This window comes from Mercenaria mercenaria, chromosome 3 (assembly GCF_021730395.1).
Source record: "Mercenaria mercenaria strain notata chromosome 3, MADL_Memer_1, whole genome shotgun sequence".
Lineage (NCBI taxonomy): Eukaryota > Metazoa > Mollusca > Bivalvia > Venerida > Veneridae > Mercenaria > Mercenaria mercenaria.
In genome coordinates this window covers 50,964,590-50,991,714 of record NC_069363.1, presented here as the reverse complement: position 1 = coordinate 50,991,714, position 27,125 = coordinate 50,964,590, and the positions used below count along the sequence as shown (strand labels likewise).

At 33.9% G+C, this 27,125-nt stretch overlaps 1 protein-coding gene across 1 annotated transcript; it reads left to right on the top strand.

The window, feature by feature from the left end:
* The first annotated feature begins 190 nt into the window (after positions 1-190).
* Positions 191-27,125, top strand: LOC123524788 (transcription factor 21-like). The gene is made up of 2 exons (XM_045303258.2): positions 191-1,223; positions 22,925-27,125. The coding sequence occupies exons 1-2, from the start codon at positions 909-911 to the stop codon at positions 23,060-23,062; spliced, it is 453 nt and encodes a 150-aa protein (XP_045159193.1). The 5' UTR covers positions 191-908; the 3' UTR covers positions 23,063-27,125.

Here is a 27,125-nt window from a genome sequence, read left to right as displayed (position 1 = left end):
TACTTCAAGAAATAGTTTAAGATTCAAAATTAATCAGATTTACATATATCTTTAAATCTTAAAATTAAAATCGTAATGAAACGCCGTGGATAATAATTTGTTACAGTTACAAGTTTTAAGTGACGGAGTTACTATCTATGAAACTTGAAACTGACAAGTTTTGGAGATACTGAGCCAAAGTTTGGATTTTGGATAGAGAAAATACTATAATCTGGAATAATTTGATAGTGGCATAAAAATAAAATACCGACGCCAAGTCTATCAACATACTATAAAGAAAAACTGTAATCATATATAAAAACAAAAAACAATTAAAGTCTGAAATAAACATCAATCACGGTAAAGAAACGACTCGGAATATTTATCTCAGTATAACTTTAACTCGTACATCATTACTGATGTATTTATTGGTGCTTTAAACCAATTTAGGTACAATTAGTGTTCAACGACTTTATTTATTGCGCCATACAGTTTTCATTCGGCGTCCAAAAAGACGGTGCCCGCGCTATTAAGTTTCATTTTCTAGCCTGATAAGCCAGTAGGAAGGGCAAGGAAGGACAGGTGTACGCGTGACACGGGTATGTTGATTAGGTTGTATAATATAGATAAACATAAGAGTTATTACTTCAGAATTTTGATGGAAAACATACCCAATCTACTGCCATATGCGAATCTTCAATCGTTGCAGGAGAAATAGAATACCGCCGATTACTAGCATGACACTTTGCCGACAGTTTGTGGCTTCTAAAACCGTTCCTATTTCATCTGTCTAAAAAATCTAACTTAATAATGTAACACTATTATCCTTTCAAATACAGTCATAAATAATTGACAGGATTAAAAAAAATAATTCGAAACTAAAGGAAATAATTCGTATTTTGTGGAATTAACCCAAAGTGACAGTGATAATGCCAAGAAGACGCAAGGAACACAAAGAAAGCGAAGACGACGAGGATTGTTCAATGAGAAAGTTGTCAAAACAACACCATCCAATTCAAAGACATGCGGCAAATGAAAGAGAACGTAGCAGAATGAGGGTTTTAAGTAAAGCGTTTTCAAAATTAAAGACAACTTTGCCATGGGTACCTTCAGACACAAAATTATCGAAATTAGACACTTTAAGACTTGCGTCAAGTTATATTGCACATTTAAAACAGATTCTAGACGGTAATGAAGAAGAGGAACAGTGCAATCAGCCTAGTACTATACATCCACTAAATCTGGTAAGTACGGAGTCTCAGAGGGAACTTTTATATAAAGACAAAATGAATATTTTTGTGAATATTATCTGATATTGCTGCTGCTTAGAATTTTAAATCGGCTCATCCGTAAATGTATAAAACAAAAGTTAAAAAAAAACTTGCAACATTCTCGAAACTGTCCAAATATAAGAACTGTACTTATAATGCGAGCTCAAAATGTTACCATTATTTTCAGTCAGAATATTTTCAGTGAACATCCCTTTGAATGATAAGTGGTACTGCCAAAATTGAATGATGGAACAGTCCATTATAGAAATTTAGCAGGGTAAAGGTTAAAACATCAATCTGAAGAAGGAAACACCTTAGACAGTTTTATGCACTTACTGCATTACATTTAACATGCATACATTGAGAAAATTGCCAAAGATAAACAGACTTGTTCCGTCCATATATATGAAGAAATTAGTTAAAATAATATTACAGTACTACATTTTTAGCACCAATTTTATTACCTGAGGGCATTAATAAACCTGCAGAAAACCATGCACATGTTATATTTAAATTTAACCACTTTCTTTTTCTAACAGTGATTGAAGACGTTTCTTTTTCCATCATCAGGTTTTTTTTGCAGTTTTTGCGTCCTTTTTTCAGTTACAAACTAATGTCACACAAAAAACTTTTGAGGTAACACAAAACTATTCTGATGGAAAACACTTTTCAATACATCCAATATAAAATAGTCAGAAAAACAGCTTTTCGACATAATAATTATGTCCTAATCTTGTGAAAACTGGGAAGCTTAGGAACTTTTACAACGAGATGCATAGTGTTTGTGCCTTTTCTTGTAATTTAAAAAGCAAATGCTTCATGATAATTAAACATTCAATATCTAAAATATAATAACAAGAACATTACATGTATCTTCAAATTAAAAAAAAAAGAAATTTCGTTTTTCAATCAACTATTTCTTCACAAATGCAGTTAATGTGTAATTCGGGGGCTGAGATCGAAACAGGAATAAAAAATCACTTAGTCCACTTTCTAACCCCAAGATTTGCAATTAAACTTAATTGTAAAACATTTATACACGTAACACAGTATGACATTTTCACGTTTCCACAAAATAGTTTTAAAGGTGGTCAATCACATTTAAGTAACATTTTATAACATGTTTTTCATATTTCGAATCTGCTACAGATTTATCTAAAGAAAAGAAAAAGTTGGTTCCCTATTAGAAATGTATGTTTTATTATTTTCCGCATGGAATTTTGTAATTACACAGCTTTATTACGGAATTAATTCCCAATATAATTTCTTGTTTTACATTTGCATTTGCCAGATATATAGATATTTCAACAGTCTGAACCAAAAACCACAATGGGCAAAGTGAGGTAATATTGATTTTACAAACTTTCATTTCTAATAAATTTCGGCTAAATATATAAATCATCAATGTTATCTTTCAGAAATACAATGCAGCAGTTTCTATATTCATATCCTTCCTTAGAAAAGGTACGTTTATGAAATTTATACTTATGCTAAAAGAACTCTGTCTAGGTTTGGCAACCAGGATAGGAAAATAATCAAATTTTAAAATACCCGAGAAGAAATCTTGGTATGCATTAAGCACTCAGTGTGATTTTTCAAACAAATCCTTACTTATACAAAATCTGATGAACCACCTTTAAAAATGTTATACTTTATTTTATCAGAGACTATTGAGTGAAAAGTGATGTTTTGGGAGCCGCCATTATTTATTGCTTGACACTTTGTGGTTTTGAAATTTGACCTATTGTGATAGAATGCAATAAATGAACGTCTACGCGACTCCCTTAATCAATTGTTAAATGTGTGTAAAAGCATTTTTTTTTTTAGAAATATACTGAACGGACAAATTATGCGTGTCTCAAAAAGCGAATAATTAGACGGAGAATTTTTGTACGTTTCTGTACAGATAATGCAGTATCATGTTTTATTGATTTATCATATGTAATTTGATTCAACGGGTGATAAAGCCAAGTAGTGGAAATCTTTTCTTGTACTTTTTCCATAGTTGGGTGACCATCACCAAAAGACATTCAAATAATAGAAATAACCACAATTTTGAGAAGTCTGCGTCCAGTTTGTCGTCTCAAATTTTAGCATCCGTATCACTGTCAAATAATTTGTTTCAAAATTACATGTACATGTTTTTATCATTACTTAAAGGGGAAATACGTTAACAATTGTAATAAACAGCGTAAGAATAATATGTCCGTAAAAGTTAGGTTTATTTTCTTCGTTGTAATGTTCACACCAACTTGGAAATTGTCTGTTTGTTTTTACATTCTTTAAGATGAAATACGCGTTGGTAATTTTTTTTTTATAAATCTAACTAAAATTCATTAAAACTGATAATTTTAAGAAATGCGCCCAGGAATGTTAGAAAATGAAAAAATAAATAATCTGTAACTTGAAACAAGTGGATTTGCAGAGGGTTTTCTTCACACGTGGAAGCTCTCGATTTACTGGCAAACAAATGGACCTTAATACAAGAAAAATAGCACAGTGTTGCAAATCTTTACTATATCAATAAACGTCTGCTACACCGAAACAAATGAAACTTAATTCCAGCAAAACAGAGTCCTGATGCACTCTTTGCTAAAACAACAAACGTCCCAAGTGTTGCAGAAAAACGTCTCTCATCTAAAACAATAAACGCGCGTGCCATCGGTAATTTCAGAAGTGGAAAAATAGTTTCCAACATAAACAAATCGGAATTTTAGTATCCTTCCGCGATAAAATTTGCCATAAGTTTTGCTCTCTGCACAGTGTGATATAAAACAACGTTTGTTTTCCCGATTCATTTTTATGCCTCTTTTTTGAAAAATGTCGTTGGAGATGGACAGTTTAATGTGTAGCCAGTGACGTTCAATGGTGCAAAAAGACGAGGTTTTGCCAGACTTATAGGGATTATATTTTGATATGATAACAGCACAATTTAGAAAATGCAAACGCTCGCACCTCTACACGTATCAAGTTATGCTAATTCCTAAAAAAATGGTTAATCTTTCTGTGCAATGTTTATTTTGTACCTACTGCATCTAAATTAAACCTAACATGACTTCGTTTGACCTTTACGAATATATTATCCTCCATAATATTAATTAGTTTGTCTTTCTTTATTTTTTATTATACGCGGAGGATACTGAGTACTTTTTTTATCAGTCTCCAAACTTTATATCCGTGATTACGTAATAAAATCGTCAACACTATTTAAGAATATATCGAACAGAGTTTTATTTTGTATTAATACCCCAGCCATAGTGTCACGTTTTGGCCGCGCCGTTGTGACCTTTTTCTGACAACCACATTTTTGTTTAAATTTTCAACCGGGTGCCACGATGTGCCAAGTTGTCGTCACGTGCTAGCAACGTGATGGCCACACTGTCGCCTCGTTTCCGCCACGTTGATATACGCTGTGCTTCGTTATCTCTCGCTGCCGCTGCAGCTAAAACTAGTCACGCAATGACTGGCTGACTGGCCTAAATTACCAACGTAGCTATACGTGGCGGCCAAACGTGACACTTTGACTAGGGCAATATCAGCTGACCGGACGCGCTATGTTCGCGTTCTGTTACGTTTTTGCTACGTTATACGAGGGGTGTTCAATAAAAACCCGGAAAGGTGCTGTCATTTAAAATCAATGAGACGATTAAGGCAGACTTAGTAGATATGTCAATATCATATTTTCTGTGGACAATTATTGGGTAAATGTTAGTCCCCGCGGCAACATCATGTGACGTCATGTGACGTCATCCGGCCCAGTTTTATGTTGTTTTTTTCTATTTTGAATTCACGAAAACATTACTTGCCATTTACCTATTTTTTCAAGCTACCTTTTGTTTTTCTTAAATCGGGCGAATATTAACATGACATATAAGCATTTCGCTTATAACGTTAAATTATGTATGTGACATTATTGAAATGTATGGCAGGCATATTTCGTCGGTCATCTCTTGAAAATCAGCGTTGAACGGAGACATTAGGTAACATCTTGTGTACTGAAAAAAAGAATCAAGGAAAAAGACAGCGTTCACGTGTTCTCACGTTTCAACCACGTTGGCTCACGTTGTAGCCACGTTTCCCAACGTAGTTATACGTGGCGGCCAAAACGTGACACTATAACTGGGGTATAAACAATACTAAGGGTAGTTCCATATACAATTGCACAAAAGCGGGTTTTTTTTATCAATATGCAAAATATAGATGTTTCTGATATTTATTTTTGAACCCCTTTGTCTCAAATAAGATTGTATAAAAATGTGCAGGCCGTCCTAAGGATATGCCACTTTTCTTTAATTAACAAGACAGGACTGGTACAAAAAGTTTTAAATAATGAGAAATACACAGGTTTGCTTTATGTTTCTTTTTAACTAAAGGGGCTTTTGAAAAAAAGAACAAATCATGAGTTATAAGTATATAGGAAGGCAATTCAAAATGTGGAAAATCCTGACTTGTTTATAAATATGGGAGATAATTAATATTTTAACGTCGCAGAACAGATCAGAACAGAATTTCACTGAAAAAATTGGTGCGTCTTATTTTGAATTTAACCAAGACATGTAACGAGACTGAAAATGATTTGTATTCAGCGTGTAATGATATATAATTAACATGACTCGAAACTATGAAGAAATGTTACAAATCTAATAACCACCAGGTCAATTAACATATCTAAAATGGTGTATTTGAAACGACGAATGAGAGCGGCTAAAGAGAGAAAGGTTTTGTCTGCATTTTCTGTAGACGTGTAAATAATCAAAGAGCTATAAAATAAATTTTATAATATGTCTGTAAATCTTCCGAAGGGAAGTATAGTACAAATCTGTGTTGATATTTTACTCTTTATTTCGAATTTTCGGACACTTGTCCTTTTTCAAGAATATGGAAATATTTTTCTGACTAAGTAATATCCATGTAACATTTATATCACAGGAAATGAATCATATTCTTGAAAAAGGACAAGTGTCCGAAAATTCGAAATAAAGAGTAAAATATCAACATAAATTTTATACTTTTTCGATCATGCTTTTTTTTCTGAAAGACGAAATGCAAAATTCTTCAGAAAAATTTCAGTAGTCGTTTCATATTCAGCAAATGTTAAAACAGTGTTGTACATGATACGCTTATATAATAACTTAAAAAAACCATTATGTCATCTAGATAAAAGGACTTTTGACAATATTAATCAAATACAAGTATATGAATTACTACACCGTTTTACAAGTGTTTTATTTTTTCTAACTAGAACGCATTTTAGGTGGCTCTGACAAGTGTTCTACTGTTGGTGCTTTCTCGTTGTTTTGACCCAAGCCCCTTCTTGATAATCAAAAAGCAAAATGCTAATAGATCTAGTCGTTATTTTATATGTTACTTTTTCTTAGATGATAAAGAAAGTGAAAAGTAAATGTGCAAATTCTAAGAACATTTTTAAACATTTTTAAATTACTGAAGATTGAATACCTTGGAGCTTTTGAGTAAATTTGTGTTTTTTTCGACGGTTATGTTTAAATTACAGATATACAAAATTAATATAATATAAACATGACGTTTGAAATTTTGACAGATGCACGTGCTCGGGAGGAATTTATGACGAATGGATAGTTTTGAAATATAACTGTGTCAGTTACAGAAACAAATCTATAACTTTTGGCAAAAGCTATTTTTGAAACTAGTTTATTTGTCTTCAAAACAACATTTTTATTACAAGTAGTCCAATTAATAGAATGTGGCATTTGTACAATTTTTACGACTGTTAAGGAATTTTATTTGTACTACCAGTCTCTTTGAGGAATTTAGCTTCTTGGCACTCTAACGGCGTGTCATTTCGGTCTAGAAAAAAGTGATATATGAAAATAAATGTAAAATATCCACGAAGGAACGCAGTTAAATTCTGGTGTACATGTATGGTCACACACACACACACACACACACACACACACACACACAATTAGATAAAGTCTAACCACAGATAAAAATAATGTTCTCTAAAATAGTGTTTTGTTTAAATGCGAGCTAGGAAAATCTGCATATTTAAAGGTTTCTAGTAATTCTTTATGTACGTGGTAGAAATAAAGTAAAATAAATCTAAACAAAGATCCAGATGAGGAACTTTCTGTTTTTATCTACAGATATATGTATCAGGGGGTGTAAGTGAAATTGACTTCTAAATATTCAATGTTTCTTTAGAAATCCATGTAGGTTACCTCAACACGACTAAAACGCTAAAATGAACATGCTTATACATTTCTATTATGAGTTGTTATTTTCTATAGACGGGCATAAAAGACAGTGTTAACTCATCTTGGACCTACTCGGGTTCAACAATGCAATTGTGTACCGATAAATAAAGATGTAGTGGCGGATAATTACTTGCATTTTACACCAGTGTTTACATGACTACTGGAGAAAGTTAATGCAAAAGAGAAATAATTTATTAGTTAAATATGAGATGGATACAATAATATCACTTTATTTTACAAGGTAAAACTATATATTAATAAATTGCCTAGATTATGTGTCCAAAATCTGTTGTGACAGACGGGAGGGGATGGAGTGGGGGCGAGGGTGAATAATACCCCTTTATGGGAATACCGCCCCATACATATCGGTAAGATTCGCAGGTCACCCGTTGCAGATATTTTTTACAAAAAGAAAATTATAATCGTATAATTCTATTCTGTTATTTTATTCGTGTCGATTTAACGGGAAATTATTTACATTTTACAAAAAGTTATTGATTTTTCTTTCTTTTTCCCGGACCCCGTTTGTTTTCTACGGTCAGATTGCATATCTCTAGACTACGGTAGATTAATGGATTGCTAAAAAATCAATAGTCTGTTGATACTTTATTGGAAATTAAGCATGTGTTCAAGCCGGCAGTGACCACTGAAAGACGGCGTCGTGTTTGTCAGTGAAAAACGTGCTCTAGTGTTTACTTTCTGGACGGTTATAAGTGGCCAGACCTGTTAGGAGTTGAAAGATGTAGGACATTTAAATTGGCAAATAATAACAGATCCTGTCATCCCTAAAATAACTCTTCCATAAAATATGAAGCCATGGTTATTAACATAGCATGTTAAGAAAATTACCAGCTAAAACTAATGTCCTAAATTAAATGCTTTGTATTAGTTTATTTCAAGTATAAATACGTTTTTCAAACCTGAAACTATATTGGAATTTGAAGTTGTCATATTTATTTTGGGACTTAATCCTGTTTTATTATAACGTGTATCGATCTATAAAAGCTTTACATATTATGTTAAACTGCAATTAGGCTATTTGAAATTACTGAATTTTTGGTATAAAATAATGTATATCTTTTAGTTTTGAGATAATATTAGCTGTCTTTTATTAATCGTAATACACTAAATCGATATCAGACTCTTCTGACGCGACTTCATGCACATCAAAATGTGCTTCAGGGAAGTGCAGATAAAATTGCCTCTGATGCATAGTCATTCATAAACAAGTAACAGAGTCAATCTTCACAAAACATTTTTTAGTCTCAGCTAAGTTTGAGATTGAAATTCTTTCAGCAAATTTTACTAGAACTTTAAGATAAAATTCCAGCCGAGAGTGACCCTCAGTTCTACACAGACACTTAAAAATAGACATAAACTTAATTTTTTATTCTAATCTATAAATGAGAAATAAAATTATACCATCAAACTCAGCTGAGACTGAAATTACTGTGTGAACATGGGGACAGACCATCATGGGGCTAAAACCGTCATATACATTTATATAGAAAAACGTTATACTGTGCATCAAATTTTGAATTAAAGTAGAGTAGAAACCAGGTTATGAAAAAATGTACACTCCATCAAGCACTTGCAAAAATCTCTTTACACAATACCGAAACCTCTTTAAAAGAAATCAATTAAACAAAGCATATCTGTTCTACACAATTGTGTAATAGTTGCGAGTTATTTTACGATCATTAGGAATGTTATTTATGCCTGTATATGAGTCCTAGTGAATGAAATAATATTCTATATGCTTGTCTCTGTTAAAACACTCTTACGCTAGAATGACGTCACGTTAACGTGCGGTGACGTCAAAGTTTTTGTTGCGACCAAGAAAGAGCGCTTCTATATTTTATCTACTGTTTAGATTAAGGGCATATTAGAATCCTAATAATTTATAGCAAAGCCGTATTTAAACACTATTTATACACTCGGGCGGTAATACGTCGTACAAATAATTTCACTCGGGCTGTGCCCTCGTGCAATTATTACGCCCGACGTATAACCGCCCATCGTGCATAAATAGTGTGAAAGCACTCTTTTGCTTTAAATTATTTCTTAAATGATTCTAAAACATAGAAGCTGCACAGTTGTAAAATTATTATGAATACCACAGAAAGCAGCTTACCCGCCATTTTGATATTTTCAATTATTTAAGCCAAAAATAAAACTTAATTTTGTGTTATTCCCTAATTCTGACTGATAATATTTTCGTGATTTTTAAAAAGGATGTCGGGGCTTTGAAAATATAGTGCATACATGTTGAATTCTGCCAAACTACGCCCTGAAGCGTACATGTCAATATTATGACAAAGCTGTCAAATACAGAAAATGAATTTCTACTTTGAATGCATTACTTGTTTTAAATGACTTAATCAAATTTGCCTTCTTTGGTCTTTTAACCACCAGATACGAAAATAGCAGAAACGTGCAGATTCGTCAATTCTTGTGAGCTTATAGATTGACAATATTATAAATAATTTATTTGTATATGAAGTAGAAACTATGAAGTGAAAGCTTTAATCGATTAAGAAACTGAAAGTGAGCGACCACAGACTCTGAATGCTGGTTTTCTGTGCGACTTCCCTACTTCTATGCAACTCTAAATAGGTCAGCTGCCTAACGCTATTAGTAGCAAATATAATTTTATGTATATGCAATTTCTTCGCATCCGAACTCCAAACAATTGATTTACTCGAAGACATATATCACTATTTCGGATAAATTATTTCTTCAACAGTATCCAGTCTGTTACTGAGATTTTCGCCAAGAACTTTAGACAGGCTGCTTAAAAATTACAACTTCAGAGATGAAAATAAAAAAAAAAGATAATATGTGATATCCTTGGAGCTAGTCTAGAGATTACCCTACTTTTTTTCAAATGAACCACATTTTTTCAAACTTCCAGCATGACATGTATTGTAATAATTGTGACGTACACGTAGTGATTTTGTTGCACTCTAACACAGTTTCAGTCTTATGTGCATAGGATTCCTCGTGATATAAAACCTTTCCATCTGAACACCAAAACAATGCTTTTATTTTACGATAAATTACTGCTGGGGATATATTTTTCTTAAAATCGTTTATTATTTCGCAGAGCCGACATTCTGATGAAAGGTAGTATACATATATATATTATATATCTGATTTTCTGATATGCCAGGCTGATTAAGCATTATCAGCGATAAGATATTTCTCTGAAAATTCTGAATAGAAAGTTTTAAAAATGTCAGAATTCAAACTTGTACTTATTTCAAGTTTGCTTCAAATAAAAAAAAAAGAAAATAAACATATGGCCGGTATTGAAATTTCACACAGATTTCATGTCAAAAACTCAAGAGTTTTTATCATATTATTTAGAAAAAGAATCTTTTCTGGTATCGAAGACTTATATATCCAAAAACCAAGCTACAAGATCCTAGCCCAGTTCATATTCCACAAAAATCGAAACAATAAATCAGCTTGCCTTAATTATTAGCAAAAAATTGTCCTGACCTATTGCTCACTGTATCTTTACGTCCCCATTTGTAACAATTAACAAAAATTGGTTATCATTTCTGCGTTAATTTCTACACTGCGTCTTATCACTTATCTTGCAGTCGACTGCAATGAAAGTCTCGCGCAGTCTTTCTTGCCCTTAAATCATTGGCAACGCTCATAAACGACTTGAATATGTGCTATTAATGGCCATTTTACATCTGAAAAAGCAAGAAAGAGCATTAAACACACTGCAATTACAAAGGGTAATGATCCGTTGTTTATTACAACAAAATCCAGTAAATCAACAAAACTGCTTTGGAAAATATGAGCTGTTTATTTTAAATTGTTTTATAGTTTTGTGGAAGAAATAAAGTCTTAAAATGGAAGTTAAAAGTCTTGTAAAGACATAAGAAAATATGTTTTGAATTATAGATTCAATTTTTTTACCGTTGATTGTACGTAGTGCGCTCCCACCGTTTTGCATATAACTTTTGTTATAATACCAAATAACAACAGATAAAAGCGGTGATCAAGTAAGTTATTTCTTATAGACTGAACACATATAAAAATTCAAAGCAAAATTTTGGCAGTGATATGTGAAAGCTGTTGAAAATTAAATAAGAAAAATCTGAAAACACAAGGCACAAATATTAAGAGTTCCCACAATAAGATCTCATTAAAAATTCGTTAAAGGTTTTTCTAGTGATAGTGAAAAACAGGAAATGGAAAATCTACGTAAATGTGAAACTGTTCTACGAGAAAAAGATAGGAAATAAGAAATCAAAGTTTGTTTGAGAGTTGTAAATATGAATCTGTTTTGTGAAAAAAAAACAAGAAAAAGGATAACAAAATAGACATTGATAGCTGCTGGAACAACTGATACGGTCCTTTAATACAGGTTTGAAGTTAAGTGGTAAAATATGTTTTCAGGGAAGTGAGCTCGAGTTAATTCATAATAATTAAGCATATCACCACATGCAGTGACATGCTGTTTTTCCTTCAGAATCCCTTTAGATTCATCTCTGATCATCTAATTATCGCCACTTAACATGTGAATGGTAAACCCTTTGAACAAAAAGTGTATATAGCTCCATGATTAACATGAGGTAATATGCTAATTACACGCTAATCGATAGTGGCGAAAACAAAATATCGATCGCTAACGACCGGTCGATATTTACAGGTATGGACGACAGCATAATACAGATAAATGTACTGATTTATACGGAGTTTCTATTCCCCGTATTAGACCTTCCTGATAGCTGTAAATGAGATTATAGTCTATGAAAAAAGACAGGAAATGGGAAATCAAATTAGGTTTGAGAGCTGTAAATGTAAACTGTTCTTTGAAGAAGGACAGGATATGGAAAATCAAAATGGGGGTTGAGAGCTGCAAATGTGAAACTGGGCGGGAGATTATAGTCTATGAAAAAAGACAGGAAATGGGAAATCAAATTAGGTTTGAGAGCTGTAAATGTAAACTGTTCTTTGAAGAAGGACAGGAAATGGAAGATCAAAATGGGGTTTGAGAGCTGCAAATGTGAAACTGGGCGGGAGATTATAGTCTATGAAAAACGACAGGAAATGGGAAATCAAATTAGGTTTGAGAGCTGTAAATGTAAACTGTTCTTTGAAGAAGGACAGGATATGGAAAATCAAAATGGGGTTTGAGAGCTGCAAATGTGAAACTGGGCGGGAGATTATAGTCTATGAAAAAAGGCAGGAAATGGGAAATCAAATTAGGTTTGAGAGCTGTAAATATAAACTGTTCTTTGAAGAAGGACAGGAAATGGAAAATCAAAATGGGGTGTGATAGCTGCAAATGTGAAACTGGGCGGGAGATTATAGTCTATGTAAAAAGACAGGAAATGGGAAATCAAATTAGGTTTAAGAGCTGTAAATGTAAACTGTTCTTTGAAGATGGACAGGAAATGGAAAATCAAAATGGGGTTTGAGAGCTGCAAATGTTAAACTGGGCGGGAGATTATAGTCTGTGAAAAAAGACAGGAAATGAGAAATCAAAGTAGGTTTGAGAGCTGTAAATGTGAACTGTTCTTTGAAGAAGGACAGGAAATGGAAAATCAAAATGGGGTTTGAGAGCAACAACTGTGAAACTGGGCGGGGGACACTAAAGAGGATTTCAGATTTTTTTTGTTCTTGGACCAAGATTTGAACGCCGGGCTTCATTATTAGCAACCAAGCATGTAACTGCAACACCACCATGACCGGGCCATATATGATAGAAAATACCTAGCCTAGCGCCGAGACTATGATATATTCTTTATTTATATTTTCTTTTATATATCAGGTCTAGTTACTGGAGCCAGTGTATATCTTAGTTCCAATAAAACCATCCATTTTCCCGGAAAATCTCCGGAATAGATTAGCTTTTGACTCATATGAATTTGCATTAAAGTAATATAGTTTAGACTTGACATTTTGACAATTTTAACATTACTCTTTTAAAATGATAATATAAATGATAATATATGAATTTAACACCGTTTGCCAAAGTAATTAATCCGTGTACTAGATGTCAATTACTCCAATCCGGTGTTCTTAAATCCCACTCTAGACTAAGTAGGTAGCAAACAACTTCCCATCGTCTCAATATAAGGTAAAGGTTGCGGATATATGACTCCAGATGTGCCATCCTGCATCAAATCGTCGAGGCGATTACAAGAATATTAATCGCGGCAATTATCTTCAGTTGAAAAATTCAAATTTCTTTTGACAGATCTTGTTTTATATGACACTAAACCCTGGTTTCGTTTTGTCACAATATAATTTTAGCCTTTACCCGGCTAAATTTTTTAAAAATGGACTGGTCCATCATTCAAGTTGGGCAGTTCCACTTATTATTCAAAGGGGTGTTCACTGAAAATTTACTGACTGAAAAGCGACCAGTGCAGACCATGGTTAGCCTGCACGGATGGGTCTGCACTGGTCGCAAAGGCGAACCCACATGCCGCCAGACTGGCTATAGGTTAAAGAGTTCTAAGGGAGAACATATTATTTGATATTGATTTATAGAAGATATTTGTTTGTTTTGAGTGGATATGATATTTATATATATATATATATCTCATCCAGTAGTGATAAAATGTTAAAATTTTATCACTACGAGATGAGATATATACCATATCCCCTAAAAAAAAAACAAATTTTCTTTTTATTTTATGGTTATTCGGTGGCAACATAATGATTCTGTGAGTGATAACCAGTGACTGATATGGAATTTATTTCACTGATAGAATGCAGTATTTCTTTAGTTAGCATAAAATAAAAATTGTTATTTAAAGGTGATTAGTCCGATTTGGGCCATGTGATGGATTCGTTCAAATCACTTACACTTCTTCATGTTCTCTGAGACCATAATTCATGCTCGATTTTCACTTGACGTATTTCTAAACTTTAAATTTTCGATCCTGGTTGCCCAGCCAAATAGTCATTTTAAGCATATGTATATATGTGATAAATAAATTTTGCATAAGGAATGATATGGATATGAGATTCTTTAACGTATGTCAGATATTTGTATTGACAAATATATATGGTTAGCAGAAAATTGTTATTACCTCTCTTTTGGCCTATCTTAATTGCGCAGAAAAAATAATTATTATGTTAATTTTGTTTAAAGCTACAAAAAGTTTAAAAACTTGCCTTTTCGGTTCCGTTTACTGAAATTTCACGGTATCTATCAAACAGAAATGTAAAACAGGAAACAATATTGAAAGAACTTCCATTGGGAGATAATAATTTTTTTTTTTTTTTTTTTTTTTTGATTTAACGTCGCACCGACACATGATAGGTCATTTGGCGACTTTCCAGCTTTTAATGGTGGAGGAAGACCGCAGGTGCCCCTCCGTGCATTATTTCATCACGAGCGGGCACCTGGGTAGAACCACCGACCTTCCGTAAGCCAGCTGGATGACTAACATTTCTAAAAGGGGTCTAACATTTCTGTTCTTTGAATGAAAAAGTCATAAAATGATGTATAAATGAGACTGACCAGTTTTAAAGACATGAACAAAATTGTTTAACAAACTGCACATTGTCCTGGATTTCATTATGATGCACCTTTTGGACTTGATGATATTACCCTATCATACATTTTCAGGGATCACGTGCCATATAAATTGTGTTTTTTTTCAATTGATAAACACCTACATTTTAAAGATATCGTAAGAAACTAGTACCTCACAAAATACATGACATGGCGGTATATATTACATTATTCAATGCCCATATTGTAAATCATAAATTGTCTCACAGTCGCTGTCATATTACACGCAATAACTGTGATAAATGCATAATGAATTAATTAACCCACCACACACGAATTTGTCTTACATAAAAGCAGACACCACACTGTGTATGCAATGTTTAGACAATGCTTGTCACTCGTAATTTATCACCGACTTTTACCATGTTTTTGATTTGTTATCTTTAGGTCTTTCGTAAAGAAAAATATGACTGTCTCAGATATTAATATTCAGAAATCTAACAAAGTTATACTCATGCATGAAAATTTATGTTTACATTTTAGACCACTTAAATCACAAAGACAGTTTTCGGATTTTCTGCGTTTCCATGGTAATTTATGCAGAAGCATGCATTATTGTCAGATACTGTGCTAAATTTGTTTGAATAAGTATATATATATATATATAACGCGAATGAAATCTGCAGCAATATTTGACACAAAGAGAATGCTTTCTAACAGATGCTACGAATTAAGTGAATTATTAATATAAGAAGGGTATAATATCTTACCAATAGCACAACTGATGGACAACAGAAAATCATATTTTATGCCGCGAGTGTATTATGTCTTTGGATCGAGTTCGTGGCCGTGAGTATATTATATCGTTGGATCGAGCTGATAAATTGGTGGAACAAAATGCTATCTAATGGCCGTGAGTATATTGCAGAAAATGTATAGTATTGGAAATGATCACATCATAATATGTGGAGATTGGAACCTGGTTATTAATCCTACTTTAGATTATGAAAATTATAACTCAGTCAATAATCAAAGAGCTAGAAAAGATATCACTAACCTTATTGAAAATTGTGGTTTTGTAGATGTTTGGCGAATTCAAAATGAAAATATAAGGCAATGCACATGGAGAAGACTGAATCCAATTAAGAATCAATCAAGACTCGACTTCTTTTTAATAAGTGACAGTGTTATGAATTTTGCAATAGATTCAAACATTACTCCTGGTTATAGGTCGGATCATAATGGTGTAACTTTAACACTAAAATTTAATGATAACCTACGATCTGAGGGGATCTAAAGGTGAAGTGGGGCCCCTCTGTTAACAAGGCATGTTATATACCAAATTGTTTGGTAATGTCTCTAGTATCTGGAACTGCCGTCATAAATTGTCAAAAATGGTGGCGTTCCGAGAAATCCAAGATGGCCGACATAAACTGCCAATTCCGTGAAAATTTTATGTAACAGTATGGTAATTTTACTTATAAAGGTAATGTCAAATACTTGCATGGATATTACTCATATTATAATGTATCTCAAATTGACATACAGTACTGACCACTTTAAGGTCAAGGTCAATGTCATTTCAAGGTCAAAGTACAAAAAAATACCCCAAAATTTGATATTTCCTCTCTATTATTTCTTATTTTAAATTATTTTTATATTCACTTTGGTTGCAAATGTAATAGTGAAATTTGTAATTGAACGTTTTTCATTTCAAAGTTATAGTTTTTAATAGAGTATTCATATGTTGTGGAAACAAATAGTATTCATACCAGTATATGGTGTCCGAAATTGCCCAAAAATCGCTGTTTCCACAATAATTTAATGTTAAAATGTAAGAGATTATTTAATAAGGGTAAAGCTAAATGTTTGAATGAGTATTATTTATTTCTATGATATATGTCTAATTGATATACAGTGCTGACCACTTTAAGGTCAATGTCAAGGTCGTTTCAAGGTCAACGTAAAACAAAAACACCAACATTTGATATGTCCACTATAGTTAAAGATTTTTACATCAAATGTGGTCAAAACTGTTCTTAACAAGGCATGTAATTAAAAATAAGATGTAATTAATGTACATCATGGACCAGTTAGCGTATTTGTCCCAAAATATTCCTTTTTTAATTACTCTTGTAATACTTTGCAACGGAATAATATCGAAATGTATGTGTGTGCATGTGCGACCAACACCACAACTGAGCCCACCTGTACAGATTAAAGAACTCAATTGTCTAAATACTGAAATTGTTTAGACACTGAGAGATTATGTATCACATGGGCAGAGACAAATTAGTTAGCATCTGTGATGATAGAGTAGATAAATATCCCCCATGGACGGTTTGACAGGTAGTCATACGAAGTGATCGTCTGTCTGTACCTGCTGAAATAGTATTTAATCCTATCATTATGGCTCCTCCCAGTGATTTCAGTACAGTCTTTACTATCATGAAACGTACTAAAGAGCAAATGGATGCTCTTGGTCAAGTTGTGTGCCCCGTCGTCTTTGATATGGGATTGCTTACTAAGGCATTAGAAGTTGTTTGGGCTCGACCAAACGAGTTTAAAGGTGTTATACCAATAGAATGTGGTATGCCTAATATGATGGCTTTGTTTGGTGGGATTGGGCATATATGAGCCGTGCCATGAGAAAACCAACATAGTGGGTATGCGATCAGCATGGATCCAGACCAGCATGCGCATCCGCGCAGTCTGGTCAGGTTCCATGCTGTTCGCTTTTAAAGCCTATTGGAATTGGAGAAACTATTAGCGAACAGCATGGAGCCTGACCAGACTACGCGGATGCGCAGGCTGGTCTGAATCCATGCTGGTCGCATACCCACTATGTTGGTTTTCCCATGGCACGGCTCATATATGGTGATGCTGGTCTGAAGGACCTCTTGGTTGATTCTATTGTATTTGCCAAACTTACTGCAGAGCATATTTTGTCTGGAAAAGATTTCGATAGAGCACTGAAAGCAATCATAATGGTTGATTAGGTTTTGGATAGGAGGTTTCTTCAGCTGTTTTATCTTTGGTCTGAAAAAAAAATAATCAAAAACTCTTTCACTGTCTCTGTTTCAGGATCTAAAATCCCTTGACATCAACCCTGTATCTCATCATAGTGATCTGTCAAATGAAATCACATGGCATATAGAGTCCAGTATACTACCCTTCATTGAGATGTTCAGGTCCGAGGGTAGGGAGGCTTCTCCATTATTCAGATTCTGGAATGACTATTTAAATGAGGTGTCATTACCAATAAAGATGTACTTTGCATCTTCCAGACATGGTATATGGGATGTCAGTCAGTATGCAAAGACAAAGCTTTTGCCATTTCTCTTTGCTTCGAATCGTACAGTATATTCAAGATTTATGTCCTATCAAGTGCTTGTAATGAAAGACATCCCTAAACAATTGTCTAAAAATTTTGACAATGGCCCTTTTGTCACTAAACTTTTAAACGGTTATGTCCTGGAAGTGACAGAAAATAAAGCTTTAAAATCTTCAGGTAACATTATAGGCATCACACATAATGACAAGACACTGTCCCGTTGGTTTTTGTCCAGGCCAATAACTGCCAAATATGCAGTGGTATACAACCCGAACAATGTTTATAGCCAAGCTTCCAATTCAAACAAACATTACACTGACACTCAAATACAATGCTGGAGTGAGTAAAATGTTAGATAAATTCAATGAAACATTCATTGATCCATCCCTCCACCGAAACTGGTGAATTTTGGTTCTACTGAGGTCGATCTTAGTCTTTTGAATTGCCATCAGACAGGAAAGCAAATACTCAATAACTTTGTTTCAGAGAGGTTCATTACTGGTAAAATCATCCTGTGCAGAAGAACTTCTTTGAACCATTGTCAAGAACAAAGATCAAACCATGAGCACTATCAAATCCAAGGTCCAAGTCAAATCTTAGACTGTTCAGATAAATGGAGAGGACATGTACTGGAAGTTGTTGGCAATAAATGCTTTCAAAAAGGTGCCAATTGAACGTGTACTTTAATATGAAAATTCACCGATTTCATTAAGTTTGTTCACGGATGGTGGCATAATGATGTCAACAAAGAAATTTGATTATCTTCAAATGTTGGAAAACATTACTGGATATCCTTGTAGTGTCAAGAGTGTCCAGGGGTTAGATTGTTTTGGTTTTGATAGAATGGATATTGTGGAAATGCTCCAGTCAACACTATAGGTCAATTTGATTAAACCTTGATTTGGCTTCAACATTTTGAAGACATATTCTCTTCCAAAGTGGTGGTGTGTCATGCTTGCATGTTATATTTGACAAATATATTTCAAATAGTTCCTCCACTCGCCAGAAACGCGGAGAAAAAGTGTCACTTGTTACACCCGTTTTCGTGCAATTCAACATGGAAATTCCTAACTGGAAGAAGCTACTGACTGACCAACGGCAAGAGCAAAGCAGAATCAAGAAAACTGTACACCAAGTTCCTTAACGAGAACTGCCACACGCTGCTGAAAGATGGCCAGGATGTCTATGTTTCTGGTGGAATTGGTGACAAGGTTCTCAGAGTATGTTCTGATACAATTTCCTTCCACGATAATTCAAATCAAGAAGAAGCCGACACCAGAATTCTACTTCATATGGTGTATGCAAAAACAGTAGGTGTAAGCAACATTGTTGTTGTTAGTCCTGACACTGATGTGTTGGTCTTGCTTGTTCACTATTTAAAAGAGCTTTGCATTGATCATATAAGCCACGCCATGAGAAAACCAACATAGTGGGTATGCGACCTTCCTGAACATGTGATATTTGAACAGTTATCACCTGATGGGAGAAAAGTTTCACTCCCAGTTTACTGTCTCACAGATTGTGATGCTTGCTTTTCTTCCTTTGGCATAGACAAGAAAAAAAGGCTTTTCAGATAATGAGCAAGTATGCTGATAAACTGACAGAACTCACAAATCTTGGATCAGGGCATGAACTGTCACCTCTAGTAAATGCTGCATCGGTCTTCTTTGTTGGGCTCTTGTATGGTTGTAAACAATGCACATCATTGAATTTATTAAGAGCTAGGATTGCTGTTGAAATATCAAGGACGAAACCCAGGAGACTTCCCCAACAGACAATAGTTTCATGCTACCTTTGCTCCGATGTGCCTATCAGATGTTAATCTGGAGGGCTGGTTTAGTTGCAAACGTTGTATTGCCAGATCCAGTAGATTTTGGATATGCTGTTGATTATTATAAACAGGGGTGTTCATTCCACAAATGATGACTCAGTCTGCTGCTCCACCTAAACTGCTTAATGACATTGTTTACCTGTGCACTAATGAATGCCATAGTGACTGCCTTTGTTGATAGTGATATTATACTGATATAATCTGCCAATACTTGTTCACAGTGTAACAGAAGACAACCTGGACAATGCTGAAAGTTAAAGGAGGAGAAAATTCTTGCTTTTTCAGTATCTATATTTTAACATGACGTTTTAAAAAACCTCTTTATAGATATTTTAATAAAGTCATGTAAGTGTTTAATGAAAATATTTTCCTGTTTCATTGGATTTTTTTCAAAGGTTGATTTCAATTCACTGAAATCATTATCCATTTATAGTAGGCCTAAATGTCTTTTTTATGACCTCAGATGGTATAATTCTTGACCTAAGCTGTATGTAGGGTTTTTTTTACCATTAGCAGACGGCCATTCTAAAATGCTCTTTTCTAAATGTCGGTTGATATCATTTCAAAAAACTCAGCTGATAATCACATTATATTTTTAGCTATAACTTTAAAATTAAAACAGTAAACTGTCATGGTCCCAGCGATTTAATGCGCTATCTCGGACTGAAGTGAAAAAAAGGTGTTTTTGTTGTTTTTGTTTTTTTTTCAAAATATGAATACTCTTTATCAAAATGAAGTTATAAAAGAAAGAATACAGACTTACAAGTTACATATTTAATACAAAAATATGCCAGAATGAGAGAAGTAGAGAAGAACTATCATTTTTGGGGTAATTGTTGTATTTTGACCTTGAAATGACCTTGACATTGACCTTGAAATAGTCAGCACTGTATGCCAATTTGTTGTATGTAATACAAATAAATAATATTCATGCAAACATTTAGCTATACCTTTAAAATTAGTACATTGCATTTGAACATTAAATTATCATGGAAACACCGATTTTTCAGCAATATTCGACACCATGTACTGGTGTGAAAAGTATTTGTTTCCACGATATATGAATACTTTTTTAACAAAAATATGACTTTCAATTGAAAAACATGCAATTACCAATTTCGCCTTAATTTTTTTATCAAACTGAATGTAAAAATCATGTAAAATAAGAAACAATAGAGAGGATATGACAAATTATTTGGGTATTTTTTGCACTTTGACCTTGAAATGACCTTGACCTTGAAGTAGGCAGTGCTGCATGTCAATTTAAGGCACATTATAATATGAGTAATATCCATGCAAATATCTAGCACTACCTTTATAAATAAAACGGTCATACTGTTTCATAAAGTTTTCACGGAATTGGCAGTTTATGGCGGTCATCTTGGACGCAGTCTTGGATTTCTTGGAACGCCACCATTTTTGACAACTTATGCCGGCAGTTCCAGATACTACAGGCAATGCCAAACAGTTTGGTATATAACATGCCTTGTTAACATTAAAATAGAGGAGTTTTTGGATCATGGTAACTCCATAAAGCTCACTGTCTTCGCCGTATGCCTTCTAAAAGCGCAAGTATAAACTATTTCACCGAAAATGCCAGTTTGTAAATTCATACTCTAGAACACAAGAGACTAACAGAAATATGGGCAGTTTTTACCGAATGTTGGAAAAACTAGATTATAATATTAATTTACACGAACATTTCCGTTAGCGTAAAATAAGTCAATCCGGAGTACACCGAACATTCCACTGTCACAAAACTGTCCGAGTTACGTAATAAAGTCGGTTAGACAATAATGATGCACCTACATTGCTAAAGTCGGGCAGAGAATAAGGGTGCACATACGTTGCATTATTACAGAACCTGTTGTTATAGCGCTGTGGTAGAGTGCCCGCTCTAAGGACGGTGAGAGATCCTGGGTTCGGGTCCCATTTAAGTCTTAACATTTGCAGTCTTTACAACATGTATATTCGCAGAATATCAGACTGTCCCGTTGTTCTATGTTTTAGCGAAACAGTTTATCGGACCATTGTTTAGCAATCCAAATCACTGTTGAAAAAGAAATACACCCAAATGGAACAATATGTTATATCTCTTTCATGTTTCTGCTCTACATGTCCAAGAAGAGTATCATTTCCTCAATCGTTTATATGTATATTTCATATGCTCACAACTATGTCTTTTTGTTATGATAAGCATATTGACTTTCGAGAACTATATGGACATTTGTATGTATTTCAAAGCTTTTTAACTTCATGATAATGTTTTGAAAAATACGGTAAGGTCTCTATATAGCCCACCCGCTTAGCTCAGTAGGTAGAGCGTTTGGTCTACGGATCGCGGGGTCGTGAGTTCGTTCCTCGGGCTGGGCGTATGTTCTCCGTGACTATTTGATAAACGACATTGTGTCTGAAATCATTAGTCCTCTACCTCTGATTCATGTGGGGAAGTTGGCAGTTACTTGCGGAGAACAAGTTTGTACTGGTACAGAATCCAGGAACACGGGTTAGGTTAACTGCCCGCCGTTACATGACTGAAATACTGTTGAAAAACGGCGTTAAACCCAAAACAAACAAACAAAAGGTCTCTTTATTGTTGGGACAGTTGTATTTACATGACGTTTTTTGGACAACATACAAACTCTTGGCTGCGACTAAATTATGTTGTTCGAACGACATAGTATTTCGTGATCGGAAGATAAATAAAATCACACACATGTCCCCTTTGAACTTTCTCATCCTTGTATATAGATATAAGAGATTATTATCTTTTTTCAGACATGGCCGTTCAGTTTTCAAGGCAAGGTAGAACACAATGGATTCTCTCACATGGATAACGGAAAGAGCGATAAAGACTCGAGCAGTGCATTATCAGAGGATCAAAATTTGGACGATCTTGTCTCTGGATCACCGTAGAATGACTTGAACTCTCCTGGAACTGGAATGATTTATTCCTGTTAATATCCTGGATTATTCTGTTCACTTAAAATTAAGAGATAGGCGACAGAACGAGAGTGTTAATTTCAACTTTTAAATTTACAGCGACCATGACCAAATGTTGCAAGACTTCGTTTGAAGCTCAAGTCTTGAAAATTGACGATTGGAAAGGTTGCGTTTTCAAGCCAATGAATTATCGTACCTGAGCACAAACAAGCTTCAGGGTATGGTTAAGGAAAACACGAACTATTTCTCTGTCTATGTGAAAAAAAAATGGTGCACAAACGTTTACATGTCGTAATACCATTGTTTCAAACGCTAACCGTTACACGGCGGCGGTAGCGACCAGGTAATTTACAGTTCACATAAGGATATAAAGCTAAAATGTTGATATTAAGGTAAAGAAGGCTTATGAGAGCACCATCTAGCGGAACGTCACGACGCCACGTCTTTGCGATCTAAGCGTTTACGGTAAACAGCTTGTATGCTAACGATTTCATTTCGCATCCAGTTTTTCGTCATATTTAAACAATTATATATCTAATTTTTGTTTATAAAGGAGTGGATATAACTACTGCCTACTTTTAATATATTTTCTGATATAATTCATTTCCATCAAAGCTGGAATGAACGACTAGAAACAAAAAAAAAATATGTTCAGAGTAAAAAAATGGCTATACTTTTGTCAGCATTTGACCGTATTCATATTGAACACTCAGATGAAATCTTCCACAGTTTTTATCAGTATGTGTATTTTTTTCAAATTTCAATATTATAGCTGGATATAGCCGCTAAATCGATTACATTGTCAACTTAAGCTTGGAACAAAACCGGGTGATATGAATGAGCTGAAGTATAAAATAAGAAAGATAAAAAATTTAGAACCCCGATTCCCCGAAACATGACCGCTCAGGGACTGTTTTAAAACAACACTCCTAATTAAAAAAAAACAGCACTGTCCTGACAAAAATATGAATAAACGGTAGCGTTGTTAAACTCGCAAAAGTGATAACAATGAACTTTCGCGTTTTAACAATTAACTGTTATCTTCCGAGCGTGTTTGATTGCTCCTTGTTTCATATATAAAATAATACAAGCATATCTTTTTAACACAGAACAAAAACAACTGGGCCGGGCTGCAAGTTATTTCAACATCGACATACAGCCATTCATACATTGTCAACTTTCATCTTTTTAAATGAACATTGTGTACGGCAGCTGAAATGATCGATAATGAGAGGTATTTGTGAACTTGGCAATAGCCAAAGCCCCACTCAACGCACAGTTGCACACAGGGGAAATTTTACAGTGTTCAAGAATCGTGTTCATGCTTTTTTTTCTTCTTTATATAGATCATAAGTGTTTTCAGGATTCTTTTTAAACAGTCCAGAAAAGAAAAAAATCGGGTCGCGAAAATACGTAATATTTGACAACTACGCTCACTATGGAATGACAACATTCTGTAAACAAGATTTTGATATTTTGTTCAATAAATATAAACAAGATTTTGATACTTTGTTCAATAAATACTAATATTTGTGTGTGTTTTTGGAAGGATTTTACTTATGTTAATGCCAGAATGTATTGATTTTTTTTGCTTGCACGCATCGTTCATGTTACTTTTTAGTACTTAAAATAGAAAAAAAAAGACTGGTTTTCCCAGTTCTTTCTGAAGTTAACTGTTAACAATATCTGGCCTTTACTTTTTCAGCACTTTCACGTTTCGAAAATACTTCGAATACTTTAGATTGTAAAGGTGTTTTGAAATCGTCAGTTAGTAGGTCTCTGAATTTATAACATGTTTTTGACAGATAATTATTCAGCGGTAATTATAGACGGCGAATAAAGTTTTCATCAGAAATCTACCAGGATAGATTGGTTTAACTGTCGTCTGCAATGAAGAATATTGGTGCTAGTTACATGGCGGGGGAAGACGTTCTCAAAAAGTAGCCCGTTGAAAGCATCTCCTATAATGCTAGATTAGTAAGACTGTATGATTTTTTTCAGATTGCCTTCATTTGTCGTCTGCGTTCTTCCGCCTAGGCAATGCCGTCGTCATAGTTGGCCCACGCTTTGAGTACAGTCCACTTTATCGATTTTCTACACTTCGCTGACAACTAGCTGACCGAGGGTTACTTTCCTATTTGGCATAATTAATTCTGCAGCTTAAATAATCGCCAGTTTCTGTCGCCAAATCAAAAAAAAATATTCGCCATTTAAATTAAATAATAACAAATGGCGATCGACAGCGCGAGCCCTGAAATTTATTACTGTCAAAGTAAGCATTCCTTCGGTGAATAGTCGGAGTACATATTTGAAAAATTACATCACCTTGTAAGTTTCAAAGGGCTTGTTTTATAAAATGGAAAAAATACTTTTTGAATCAAATGTTGCGCCGAAATTAAATTAATCGCCATAAAAACGGCAAAGTCACAACTATTTACGGTAGGCTAAAACGTAAATTTTCGACGTCATTTGCGCAAAAAGTGTGCATTTGACCTTTTCAATAGTTGTACATCGGGTAAAGATCAACTTTTGCTTTTATTTAAACAGGTTATCAAGAATCCATCTTGTTTTTGAAAATACCGCTCATTACGCCTTCTTAACCTTAACTCATCTTCAATGTTAAAAAGTGAATTTTGCATGACATATTTTGTCGGTTCTGGTAAAATTGAAACACAAAAATCCGGTTTACATTGCATGCAAATTATATTGTAGGTACAAAAGTGTAATACTACTTATTTGCATCTTTACTAAAATAATAAAGTAAATAATGGCAGACATAGTTTCAAAAATAGTCTGTATCAAATTCAGTAAGTACAATTTTGTGATATTTTGCGAAAAATTGGATCGGTTCCTGTCAACTTGCAAACAAAAAAACAAACGAGCGCCAGATTTTGAACTTTCAATGCACTTTTTAATTCGTACTGATGACCGCAATAACACAGTAATATATGTTACTAGAATATTATTTAGGTATAGATCGTTAATTTTATTTGTTGGAAACTGTTCCGCCGACAATAATGTGTAACAAGCTTTCTACCTTTTTTTTAGTGTTTAGTTTCTTACAAAACATTTAGCAGGACACAGGTCTAAAAAAGTGCTGTCAAGATAAAAGGGACTGTCTTGATTAATGAATTTTTAAGTTTCTCCTTTGAACTGAACCGAAAAAAATATACATAAACAAGTTTTCCTTGAACAGACAATATTCCACTTTCAAACTTTAAAGATACACAGAAGATCATTTACATTTACAAAAATTGTCGTTTTAAAAAATATACGATCAGATATTTTCTATTTTTTCTCTGTCAGTTCTAAGCTCATTGTAAACAAAGAAAAGCATGTTCTAATCAAGTTCAATTAAACAATCTTTACCAGTTACATTTCATTATTTCAAGTGTCTCTGAAGGCATTTGTGTTGTTATTTTATATTATAGTTTTTTTTTAATCAACCTTATAGCTGCAAAATGTACCAGATGACAGTGTTAACATTGTGTATGTATGCATTCTCTAGTACATCATTATTGTTAGAGAGTTTAACGATCAAAATAATATGTGGAATGGCAAGACATTTTTGTATAGACGGATTTACAAAGCTATTGGTTGCCCTAATGTTTTACCGTATGTTTTGATTTTACCGCTCATGCACTCTTTACGTGTGGCAAAAAGACCGCTCAACAATAAGGAAACCTACATAAGCGCGATTCATGGATTTACCGATTCTATTCTGGTGTTCGTTTCAATTGGAATAAATCTGTAACCCCGTCGAAAAGTTTTTAAGTCTTTAACTATTCTTAATTATACTTTTAATTCTAATGATATTATCACGTAAGCTAATAGCGACAGGTTGTAAGTTCTGTCGGATGTAATGTTAAGAAATGTCCATACACACATAAGCTTTTTAAGTTGATGGAAAATATCAGTTTCTCATTTTTCTTTAAACTAACTTTGTCGAGATGAAAGATCAATATTGCTGAAAAATAGTTTATTGCCTGTTAATGCGCATTAATCTAAGTATCTCATTTTGAACAAGGCAAATGTG